The sequence below is a fragment of the Gossypium raimondii genome, chromosome 7, assembly GCF_025698545.1.
Source record: "Gossypium raimondii isolate GPD5lz chromosome 7, ASM2569854v1, whole genome shotgun sequence".
Taxonomy (NCBI): domain Eukaryota; kingdom Viridiplantae; phylum Streptophyta; class Magnoliopsida; order Malvales; family Malvaceae; genus Gossypium; species Gossypium raimondii.
Genome location: NC_068571.1, coordinates 5,835,169 through 5,847,507, shown reverse-complemented (window position 1 = coordinate 5,847,507; position 12,339 = coordinate 5,835,169). Strand labels below are relative to the sequence as shown.

At 34.8% G+C, this 12,339-nt stretch overlaps 2 protein-coding genes across 3 annotated transcripts; one reads left to right on the top strand and one right to left on the bottom strand.

Moving 5' to 3' along the window:
* The first annotated feature begins 6,232 nt into the window (after nucleotides 1-6,232).
* On the top strand, nucleotides 6,233-9,117 carry LOC105804034 (UDP-glycosyltransferase 74G1). The gene is made up of 2 exons (XM_012636521.2): nucleotides 6,233-7,003; nucleotides 8,267-9,117. The coding sequence occupies exons 1-2, from the start codon at nucleotides 6,350-6,352 to the stop codon at nucleotides 8,987-8,989; spliced, it is 1,377 nt and encodes a 458-aa protein (XP_012491975.2). The 5' UTR covers nucleotides 6,233-6,349; the 3' UTR covers nucleotides 8,990-9,117.
* LOC105804017 (probably inactive leucine-rich repeat receptor-like protein kinase At5g48380) lies at nucleotides 9,054-12,076 on the bottom strand. 2 transcript variants are annotated; one of them, XM_012636503.2, is made up of 3 exons: nucleotides 11,556-12,076; nucleotides 10,446-11,416; nucleotides 9,054-10,360 (listed from the first exon to the last, which is right to left on the bottom strand). In XM_012636503.2, exons 2-3 carry the CDS (start codon nucleotides 11,289-11,291, stop codon nucleotides 9,362-9,364), a joined length of 1,845 nt encoding a protein of 614 aa, XP_012491957.1. In that variant the 5' UTR covers nucleotides 11,292-11,416; nucleotides 11,556-12,076; the 3' UTR covers nucleotides 9,054-9,361. The 2 variants fall into 2 exon arrangements, with proteins under 2 accessions (XP_012491957.1, XP_012491951.1); XM_012636497.2 differs by having other exon boundaries at nucleotides 11,674-12,076.
* Nucleotides 12,077-12,339: the final 263 nt, after the last annotated feature.

Genomic DNA, 12,339 nt, shown 5'->3' with positions numbered 1-12,339 from the left:
AGTCGTTTTGTTAGTCTGGCCTAAAACATATCACTCCGAGACCTCCGGCATGCCAAGTCTAGCTATAGAAAACGAAGGTACCTGCAAAAGGATAAACTAAGGGGGTGAGCTACTCGAGCTCAGTGTGAGTTCGAAACGATTAACAACAGATTTACAGAAGAGAATTCCAAATAGTAGTTCAATAGCAAAACATACTTACAAAGATATACAAAAACAGAAAGTAAACTCGAGGCTAACGTCCCAACAAAATGTAACAATCGAGCTCACCACATCATAGACAGAAACTCAACCGATAACCCGTCAACGGGTCGATAACAAAACACTTATCATTACAAACACGGTGTTTCAAAACATTATTACGCTAACACCTCAATACTCGCAAAATTAGTTACACAAGTTAAGTTAACCAGACAGAACACCGACAAATAAACTTACATCCAGTCACTTAACCATATGCGCATGAATGCAGTCAAGTAGAAAAGAAACCCACCCATCCGACCAAAACACCTCTCCATCCCCCGATCACACCTCAAAAGATATGTTTAAGCTTATCCAACCCAATACACCACGTAGAACCTCGAAAGGCCCATCCAACCCTACATACCACGTATGTGGACTAGGCCACTCAAATAATAATACGTAGCAAAGCTAACGTATATGCAGTATAGTGTATTACGGTAAACCGCTGTATAGATATATTACAGTTAAGCTGCTAGATCAGATCTGACTCCCTTCTCTCCGCAACCAAACCCAAAAAGATTAATACAAATGCAGAATGCATACCATTTGAAGACAAAATTACAGAAATAGAGTACGGATTCAAAAATGCACACATTCAAATGGCCATAATCAGAATTAGATATAACATAACATCAATTAACACTTAACTGAATCACTTAATTAGAGCTACGATTGTGAATAACGCACAAGTCCAGGCCGAACAAAGTCCCAACCACCCTTACAAAGACTTAGCTGAGGGTCGGAACACATAGAATGATAATCATATAAAAACAGACACAGTACAAATTTTGGCGACATAAGGCCACATAACTGTGTGCCCCAACCGTGTGGAAGTGCCCAGACCTTGTGGGGGTCTACACGCCTATGTAAAGGCCACACATGCCCGTGTGGAGGGGACATATGCCCGTGTGAGCAACCCATGTAACTCACTGTCCAAAAGTGTTAAAAATTAAGAGCAGAGGAGACACAGCCGTGTGGAAAGTTCACACGCCTGTGTGGGACACATGCCCGTGTGGCTAGGCCGTGTGGTACCAAAAATCATCGAAAACCCTAAATTCCCAATTGCACACGCCTGTGTACCTAAGGGATATGGCCGTGTGAAAATTGACTAATTTCCTTAAATCAACCACACAGCTGTGTGGCTCACATATTAGCCTAGAAACCTTAATTCCCAATTGCACACGACCGTGTGAACTGCCTGTGTGGAGGCATACACCCGTATGGTCACGAAACCACATCGAAACTGGCTAAAATCTTGATTTTGCGACATCAGAACAAACCTCAGCATTTAACGACTCTTTAAATAATAGAATCTTATAGAAATCCTCTAGATTCAACAATAATTTCATGTCGAAAATAAACAGTTCAAAACACACACAAGACGCCAAATTTCACAGCAATTCGGTACCAATACCCAGATCAATACACACACGAGATTATCAAATACTACAAACTTGAATTAACAAATCAAAAATAGAAAAGAAGTGTTTTGAAACCCACACCTTAATTCGCGATTCCAAGAACCAACGAAGATCGAAACGCCTCCTCAACACAATTTCTCCCCACTCGATTCCTTGAATACTCGAACACCAAAAATAATGGAAAAGAAAAAGTTGAAGGGAAGACGAAAAGTGCAGAAAGAAGGGGAGCACAACAGACGTCAGTTTTTTTTTAAAGTAATAGAAAACAATTTCCCTAAAAAAATTAAATAAAAATAATTAATATCCCCCCAAATCAAGGCATGATTTCCTACTAACCCGATCTCAACTATCCACTCTCTCATCCACTTACATAGACTTTCAACTCATTCAGACTCTCTTTCAAAGAGCCATGACAAGAACAAACATCAACGGCCGCACGAGGATTTGAGCACAAGACCCCAAGCTAAACTAACACACAACCAACCACCAGCAGGCCTATTCTGACACTAGAACGCGGAACTAAATACAATTGTTCATTCTAGCCATTGACCCTACCTACAAATCACAGAACTTCTAACCCCAAAATTCAAGGTGTTACATTTATTACTGATTTTGGTTTCAACCAAAAGATCCATATTCTTCATTAAAACAAAACACATCATAAGAGATATTGTAAACACTCAAAAGTTATAATAAAACATACTAAAACTATACTAAATTCACACAAACATAAATAACAAGAATTATAAAATCATCAAAGAAATGTAAAATATTATATATATATATATATATATATATTAAAAATCTTGATTTCTAACCTAAAAAAATCCTCTACATCAATATGGGTAATATTAGCAAAGCTTTTAAAACCATCATCGTCATAAGCAAAATTAGCCTCTACATTATCATTTTGATAAGTCAAGTTTATTTCAATATTCTTCTCTATCTCTTGGTGAAGGCTTGATAAAGCTTTATAAGATGTTCATGCGTACGACAAGTGCACGACTAATACCCACTCAAATTCTCAACGCCTTTTGAAAGAATGCTTAGGCCCATTATCTTTCTCTTTCTTTTCTCTTTTATTTTTCTTTTGGTGGTCATAATAATTGTTAGCACCTTGATAGCGATAATCATAGCATCCTCGACCATGTCTATGGCCATGACCACAACTGCGACCACGAATGTAATGTTTTTCATTTCTATAATTATTGTATATTGTTGCATTCACTTTTGGAATGGAGCAAAACTAGTAGGACGACTTCCATGATTTTTTATTTGTAACTAATTATTTTGCTCAGACACCAAAAGTCATGAGATTAATTCAGAGTATTTCTTAAAATCTTTTTCATGGTATTGCTACCGCAGGAACACATTAAATGCGTAAAAAGTTGAGAAAGTTTTGTCTAATAAGTCCTCACTAGTTATTTTCTCTCCACATAATTATAATTGAGAATTTATCTTAAATATTGCAGAATTATACTCACTTGTTTTATAATCTTGCAACCTCAAGTACATCAAACCATAAAGAGCTTTTGGTATAATTACCCTTTTTTGATGGTCTTATCTTTATTTTAAACTATTCCACAGTTCAAGTGGATCTTTTATAGTAAAATATTTTGTTTTCAATCCTTCATAAAAATGATGACGAAGGAAAATCATAGCTTGGGCTTTATCCTCTTTAGATGCCTTAGTACCTTGGATAGTTGTTTTCCTAATACCTTTAGCGTCAAAGTGAATTTCAACATCTAACACTCATGACCAATAGTTGTTGTCTAATATGTCAAGAGTCGCAAATTGGAATTTTGCAAGATTTGACATTATACAAACTAGTATAAAACAATGATAATTAGAATATAAAACACCACATAATCAATAGAATCTTAATAAAATTAATTGCATGCACATTTAAATAACTATGCAATATTAAGCCTTTGTTTCTCATTACTTTTCAAAAATTCTTTTGGAGCCATAAGAAATGAGAAGCATACAACTTTTGAAATTAAAAGTGCTTTAAATCGAAAAACAAGAGCAGTTTTTTTAGCTTTTGCTTTTGGAGAAGCACTTTTGGAGCCAAAATGATATTTTTAACCATTGTTTAATCTAATATATTTTATGTAATATTTATATTTGATATAATTATTTTCATATTGAAATTTACTTCAAATATATAACATTATATATTTAAATTTATAATAGTTATATTTTAATAATATTTAAAATGTAGATTATATTTTTCAAATAATTAATATTAATTACGTACAAATATTTAAAATTTATATTTTATAAATTGAAATATTAATAATTAGTTTTTATATTCTTTCTAAAATATTATAATATTAACAATTTGAACATTATTTGAATGTATATTTTTACTTCATAAGATCATGTCTAAAATGAATATTTTATTTCTCAAAAACACTTTTTGACAACAATATTAAACACTTAAATTTTAAACTAAAGCACTTTTTATAGCAATATTAAACACTTAAATTTTAAACCACACTTTTCAAAAGCACATTTTCATAACACTTTTCAAAAGCATTGAAAAGTTGGCCCTAAGAATATTACAGTAAATAGATTTTTATTTAGTGAATTTTAACAATTAAATATGTATATAAAAATAGTTCATGAATAATGAAATACATATCAAGTACACTATATTTATAAAAATTTGGCATTTAAAAACATAAACCTAATAGTAATAATTAATGAGATTGCCAAATATAATATAGCAATTTAAAACATTCAATCAATTTATTATTCAATTATTTGTGTTTCTCATATAAAAAATTAACATTTTTACTTATATTATCCTAAAGTACATATTTGAAATAAAAATACGAGACAGATGAAAAGGGGTATTTTACTAAAAAAAAGGCTCATTTCCAATATTATTTACGGAAATGGGCCATTAAAAGATTATTTATAGGAATGGGCCAAAAACCCTAAAACACGCCTACGTGAAAGCGTTTTAAGGAAAAATTTTAGAAAAAAAATACCTTCTCGTAGGAGCACTTTTTTCATGTCAGCAAAAACGCGCTGACAAGGAAGCGTTTTTGCTGACATAGCAAAAGTGCGCTTATGTGGGCACGTTTTAGCCCATGTTTTTGCTCCAACGTTCATTTAAAAATTTGACCATTGGGGCCAACGATCATGAAAAAAAATTATAAACCCCCCATTTTTTTCACACAAAATTTTCTCCAAATTGCATTTCTTCCAAATTTCTCTCTAAATTTCTCAAAAAAGCTCTCTAAGTTTTTAATATTATTTTTTTTATAATTTCTAAGAAATTTGATTGTGTTAGCAATGGCCCGACAATTAATTCATCTCGATGATAAACATATCTACGTCGACCAAATGAAAATGGGAAGGGTTAATTTCAATTTTTTAATATTTTTTTTTATTTATGTAATTTAATTAACATTTTTTATAATTTTTTATAACAATCAGTAGATCGGGTGTTACAATTTTATATTCGTAATATATTTGGTCCTCAATCACCATTGATTGAAAATTACTTGAGGGAAGCGGGTTTTTGGCACGTGGTCAATATAGGCCGAGGTGCAAGTTGGACCCCAAACTCATCAGCACATTCGTAGAGAGGTGGAGACCCAAGACGCACACATTCCATCTTCCATGTAAGGAGTGTACCATCATTTTGGAGGACGTGCAGTTACAATTGAGGTTACCAGTGCATTCCATCTTTCAGAACAATACTTACCAATTAAAAAACCTCAAACCCTAATTTAATTTTTCCAAAACCCTAATCTTAAACCCTAAAACCCTACTCAAACTCTACACCATAACATACAAATAACCGAAAAATTCTAGAAAAGACATGGGCTAAAAGCGTGCCCACGTCAACGCGCTTTTGCCATGTAAACAAAAGCACTCTCACATCATCGCGCTTTTTGCTGACATAGCAAAACTGCTCCCACGAGAAGATGCTTTTCTAAAATTTCTCCTTAAAATGCTTCCACGTAAGCGCATTTTAAATTTTTTAACTCATTCCTTTTAAATGACTCATTTCCATAAATAATATTAAAAATGGGTCTTTTTAAATAAAATCCCTGATGAAAAGTGCATGGCTCTTTCTTCTACTTTTGTTAGAATCATTTATCTACCCAAAAGAGACAAATACAACCTTGGTCTTGTTTTTTAAATTACAAATCTAGTAAAATAAATTATTACACATTACTATTTACTTTATATTTTTAAAAAAATTAATGATGAAATGTTATATTATTATTCATTAATTATGCAGAAGATTTGTGTTTTGACAATCAATTAAATATTATTTTTATATAAAATAATTAATATTTGTTTATAATTTATTTACTATTTTTTATTTCACCTATATATTTTTGTCACAGCTATTTACCATGAATTTAAATTGTGTGTTGTCTTTTCCTTCCTATATAATAATAATAATAATAATAATAATAATAATAATAATAATAAAAAGATAATAATGTACTGGGTTCATGCACTAAAAAGCCGTCTTATTAGAAAATACAGATAGAAAGCAACATTATATATATCCACACAGTACCACACAGCAAAGAAGACAAAAGAAGAAAATAATAATAACTGACAAGTGCCGACTGCCGAGTATCACGGTAAATCTTAATATTTTATAGCAGGGCAAGCAAGGAGTGGTGAAGGGATAAGCGAGCAATCTGATACCGATGGGGGACGAAAACAATCCCAAAAAACCTCATGTTTTAATCTTCCCTTACCCAGCTCAGGGTCACATTAACCCCATACTCCAGTTCGCTAAACGCTTGCTCTCCAAAGGCGTCAAAGCCGCCCTTGTTACCACTGTCTTCCTCTCCCACTCCTCTTTTTCCGACCCATCTTCCACCTCTATTGATATCCACACCATCTCCGACGGCTTCGACCAAGGAGGTTATGAACAGGCTGGTGGCTCCGACGCGTACCTGCCAACTTTCTGGTCCGTTGGCCCCAACAGTTTAGCAGCATTAATCAAGAAACTTGGTGAAACTGGTCACCCTGTTGATGCCCTTGTCTATGATGGGTTCTTGCCTTGGGCACTCGATGTCGCAAAGCAGTTTGGGATACCCTCGGCGGTGTTTTTCACTCAATCTTGTGCCGTCAACAGCGTGTATTACCATGTAAACAAAGGACTTCTTCAGTTGCCACTCCCAGTGCCTCATGTTTCTCTTCCAGGATTGCCCCCGCTTCAAGTTTCAGAGTTACCATCTTTTGTTGCTCGTTATGGATCGTATCCGGCTTGGTTTGATGTGGTTGTTAATCAGTTTTCCAACGTCGATGGAGCTGATTGGGTGTTTTTCAACATCTTTTACGATTTGGAGAAAGAGGTAAACTTTTATATTCTTTCTTTTTAAACACGGTTTTCGGATTGTATTTTTTCTCAAGCTAAATTAGTTTTATAGAAGAAGAGAGTAATCCTCTTTTCGACTCTAACTCTCCCACTTCAGTCCTTATTTTTCTTTTTCTGCTTACTTTGAAGCAAGCTACTTTGGATTCAGCCACTCAGAATTTTTCTGCTTACTGGTATTTTTTTTTGAAAATACTAACTATTCTTATGATGATATTGGAGAATCTCATTGCTAGTACTCAAACAAGCATGAAACTTATGATTACATATTCTTCTATAGGTTAAATTAAAAAATAAATTGGCATTTTTATTAAAAATTTCATTAATTTTTACCTGGTTAGCGAAATAACCAAATAAGTACACATGATTTGTCATGTATATCTTATGTTGGCATATATACTTGTTTATGAGTCGGGTCATCTGGCTCAGCCTAAAAATCCGTCCGAAAAGTGAAAAGGTTTGGGCAAACACATAGGTCCGAGAAATGAGCTTGGACAAAAAAATAATGTCCGTTTTCTAAACAGGCCAAGTCTCGGGTAAAATCTTTGGGCCTAGGCCTGACCTGAATTTGTAAAAAAATTGATGCTGCTTTTTTACTTTTTTTACTGTTTTGCTATTATTCGCTATTATATTGTTACTATTTTGTTTTATTGTTTGAATATTGTATAATTTTTGTTTTATTATTAATTTTGTTACTATTTTAGAGGTATTTACTTGCTAAATTGCACTTATATTAGTATTATTTATTTAATTTTTTTAATTTTTTATTTGTTGAAAAATATTTATTTTAACGTTTTTACTTTATTTAACGTATTATAGTTTTAAAATTTATTTTGTATAAAAAATAATATAAATTTTTTTAATACGGGCGAGCCAAGCCAGGCTCGAGTTTTAATATTTTTATCCAGGTTGGGTTTGGACAAAATTTTAGGCTCAATTTTCAAGTCAGGTCCGAACTTAAAAAATGGGCCTAATGTTCGTACTTGGCTGGACTGGCCCATAAACAACTCTATTGGCATACAAAGACTAGTTTTTAGCGTAAAAATAGTAGGAATTGTAAACATAAGGACCGGTTTCCTCGTTAATCTAATATAAAAAGATTAATTTACCTATTTTTTGAGAAAAATGAGCAAAATGCAATTCCACTCCTAATACCAAGACCACCATGGTTACCGACAGTGTTTAATATGATAGCTGTATAAGCAGGTCAATTGACTTGGGCCATATGAATTTGTTCCATCAGGTGGTGAACTGGATGTCAAGATTCTGGAACGTGATGACAGTAGGGCCAACGATTCCATCTATGTACTTAGACAAAAGAATCGAGAATGACAAAGACTACGGTATGAATCTCTTCAAGCCAAATGTTGATGCTTGCATGAGTTGGCTAGGTGGAAAGCCAAAGGACTCAGTGTTGTACGTATCATTTGGAAGCTTTGCATCACTAGGAATTGAGCAAACAACAGAGCTGGCATGCGCATTGAAATCGAGCAACGTCTACTTCTTGTGGGTCGTCAGGGAAACAGAGATGGCCAAACTACCATACAATTTCATAGAAGAGACCTCAGAGAAGGGTTTGGTGGTGGCATGGTGCCCTCAATTGGAGGTGCTGTCGAATGAGGCAGTTGGTTGCTTTCTCACCCACTGTGGCTTTAATTCGACTCTAGAAGCACTGAGTCTCGGAGTTCCGATGCTGGCAATGCCCCAATGGACCGACCAACCCACTAATGCAAAGCATGTGGAGGATGTGTGGAGAATCGGAATAAGGGCTCACCCCAATGAGAAAGGGGTTGTGAGAAGAGAGACCATTGAATGGTGCATAAAGGAATTACTAACGGAAGTTGGAGAAAAAGGCAAGGAGATTAGGAAGAATTCAATCAAGTGGAAGAACTTGGCTAAGAAGGGAATTGATGAAGGTGGAAATTCAGATAAAAACATTGACGAATTTATAGCTAAATTACTCTGAGACTAGTACGTAGGTTGCTTTTGTTTTGTATGGAATAAGTTAGGGTTTAAAGGCAGATGCTGAATAAGAGCAAATTTCTTGAAAATATCACATTTATGAATAATAAGAACAAGAATCCATAATTATAATTTGATCTTACTTTACAATATAGCATTGCCTTGGTGTAACTAACGGTGAAAGCCTAATTAAGGAGATAAGAATATCTTACTAATGAATCTAAAGTGTTTCCTCCATGACACTAATCAAGTATTCTACTATGAAACAAAAGACACAGACCTAATTAGAAAGTGCATGTAATCTCAACCCTTTATTAAACATACACAACAAGAAATACTCACTGTATCCCGTATCTCTGCACTTATTCTTGTTGATTTATCGAGCAACGATAAGTTCCTCTAAATAACCGACATCACTGGTATCTGTAGGCATCGAAATTTCATCTTCGGTGGTGAAATTGTATCGTTCACCAATAGCTCTTAAGAGTTGGTATACTTCAAACATAGCAGGCCTCTCCTTGGGAGTTGGCAATACACAATTACAAGCAACTTTAAGAAATTGGAAAAGTTCATTATCAACACCGTTCCCAACCAAGGATGCGTCAATAGCATCATGAAGTTTTCCGTCATCTGATAGCTGTGAAATCCATTCCACAAGACTTCCCTTGAAGGTCTCAGGAGCTTTGGTTATATGGGTAGGTCTTTCACCGGTGACCAACTCAAGAAGGACAACTCCAAAGCTGTAGACGTCTCCTTTTGGAGTGGCCACAAGAGTTCTTGCATATTCAGGGGCAACATAACCTAAATCCCCAAACTCACCATTGACAAAGGTGCTCAGATGGGTATCAACTGGGTTCATGAGCCTGGCAAGACCAAAATCAGATATTTTTGGCTCAAAATCTGCATCTAGTAAGATACACTTAGAGCTTATATTTCGATGAAGTATACGAGGATTGCAGTTGTGGTGGAGCCATGCAAATCCTCTGGCAGCCCCTATACTAATTTTAAGCCTCAAGGACCACTCCATAGCCTGCTTGGCATCATCTACAGGATGCAAGTTATCATTTAGAGTACCATTTGCCATGTATCTGTAAACTAACAGCCTCTCCGTCTTCGCCACACAGAAACCTAAAAGGGGAACTAAGTTACGATGTTTCACATTTCCCAGGGTAGCCATCTCAGACGAAAATTCTTTGTCAGAGTGTTGAGAATTCTGCAACCTCTTAATCAGTAGAGAGGTGCCATCTTCAAGGACTCCTATGTACATGGTCCCTGTTCTTCCTGAACCGATGATATTATTTTTGTGGAAACTGTTTGTGGCCTTCATAAGATCATTTAATCTCATTCTGGAAACCACCTTTTCAAACATGGAAACCTGAAATAACATTAGCTTATAAGTACATCACATATCAAACCATAATCAAAGAACAATATTATATGGATGTATTAAATTAGCTTGCCTTAATGCCTTTAGCTCCATTTAAGCTCTTGGTCCATTTGTTTCCATCTGGATCATCATCCTTCTTCCTCATGACAGATACTTTGCGGTAATAGAAGAAGAGAACAATGGCCGTACCAATTGCAGCAAATGTCACCCCACCAACAGCAGCCCCAGCAATCACTCCAGTCTTCGCCCCCTTGGTAGTCTCCCGACATTGATCCAAAGGCTTCCCACACAGTGCAGGATTATTAGTAAAACTGTCAACCGAATACATGGTCCGAAAAACCGGAATTGGCCCTGTCAAGAGATTATAAGCTACAGTAAACGTTTTCATCCTGCTGAGCAAAGTGAGTTCTGGAGGAATCGGACCCGTCAATTTGTTATGGTCAAGGTTCAAAATGTTCAAGAAGCTACAATTTGCAAGGTTTTTTGGGATTTCTCCAGAGAAATTATTAGATGAGAGATCAAGGGAAGTAACATATGGGATAAGTTTAGCGATATCAGATGGAATTTTTCCATAAAGCTTGTTGCTTGAAAGATCTAAGCCTGTCATACTTTTGCATTTTATAATGTCTCGAGGGAACACACCCTTGAGTCCCATATCAGAAAGCCTGATATTGAGAACCCTGTTCTCATCCGGGTGCCAGCAATCAATCCCTGTAAACCTACAAATGAATCCTTCAGTATCGTTGTTGAAATTCCATGAAGAATTCAAGTAGCCAAAAGAGTCCTGAAACGAAGCTTTGATGCTCTTCAAACACTCAATATCATCTTTAGTAGCAAAGCTCAAAGTACAGCCGAGCAGTAACAAAACCATAACGCTGACAAGAAGAACAAAAACTCGGCTATGCAACGCCATGATCATGAAGAAACCCCTCAAATGGAAACTTAAAATGGTGGATTAAAAGCAACCCACTTGTATAGCTACTAAAAGCTTAACAGATATTAAATGCCAAACCCACTAAACCATACTTCTTTTGACATTTAAACCTGAAACAAGTTAACAGAAGGGAAAAAACGGAACCAAAATCAAAATTCACACCAAAACAAGATAAAGGAAAGTATAAAGAACAATAATTCAGCCAAATTCAGAAAGACTAACACAAAAAGGAGAAAAAGAAAGTTTTACCACGGGGAAACTTAAGCAAACCAGTTGGAGTTGACTACTTGACTTAGATTTTGATGAATATAAGAGCATATAAACAAAACCCAGAAGAAAAAAAATTTATATATATTAAAAGACGCACCTTAGATTTCTCAAGTTTTAACTGAAGAAGACCAAAGGACAGACAAAAGGGTAATGGAAACTACAAGGAAACATCATTCTTTTCCACAGAGAAACTCAGAGGGAAGACCCCAATAGGCAAAGTCTACGTCGTGTTTGAATATTCAAAAGCATAATTGGAATTTTGGTAACACATAATTAAAAGTTCTAAAGAAAAAAAAAGGGACAAATGAAGTGAGATATGTGTTAAAAGAGTGTGAACTAAAGATTGAAAATCTGTCTCCTTTTTTTGTTGGTTTGGGGGGGGATTTGATCAGGTCAAACAAGGAATGGGTAATTTAAGTTGGTTGGTTGCTGCTTTTTCCAAGCTATGGAGGGGACGACTGGACTGACCTTAAAAAACGACAAAGACTTTTTAGTATCTTTGCTCGACTCCTGAGGGTGAGCGATAACCGTAGAGCTTGCTATTCGTGATATATAAATCTCAATTATATATAAATCTATAAATGTATAGATAAATCAACTATATATAAATCTATAAATCTACATAGGTGATCAGTTATATATAAATCTATTATTTTAATAATTAGTTTGAGATGCATATAAATTTTATTACATATGAAAAATATTACGTGAAAAATATATTTATTAAAATTTACATAAAAATAAATAATGTTAATAAGGAATA

Excerpts from the sequence above, each read along its gene's own strand:
- LOC105804017 (XM_012636503.2), bottom strand. The coding sequence starts at position 11,291 with ATGATCATGGCGTTGCATAGCCGAGTTTTTGTTCTTCTTGTCAGCGTT. Across the intron at positions 10,361-10,445 it reads ATGGAGCTAAAGGCATTAAG|GTTTCCATGTTTGAAAAGGT; the intron begins GCAAGCTAATTT and ends ATGTTATTTCAG.
- LOC105804034 (XM_012636521.2), top strand. The coding sequence starts at position 6,350 with ATGGGGGACGAAAACAATCCCAAAAAACCTCATGTTTTAATCTTCCCT. Across the intron at positions 7,004-8,266 it reads TTTACGATTTGGAGAAAGAG|GTGGTGAACTGGATGTCAAG; the intron begins GTAAACTTTTAT and ends TTGTTCCATCAG.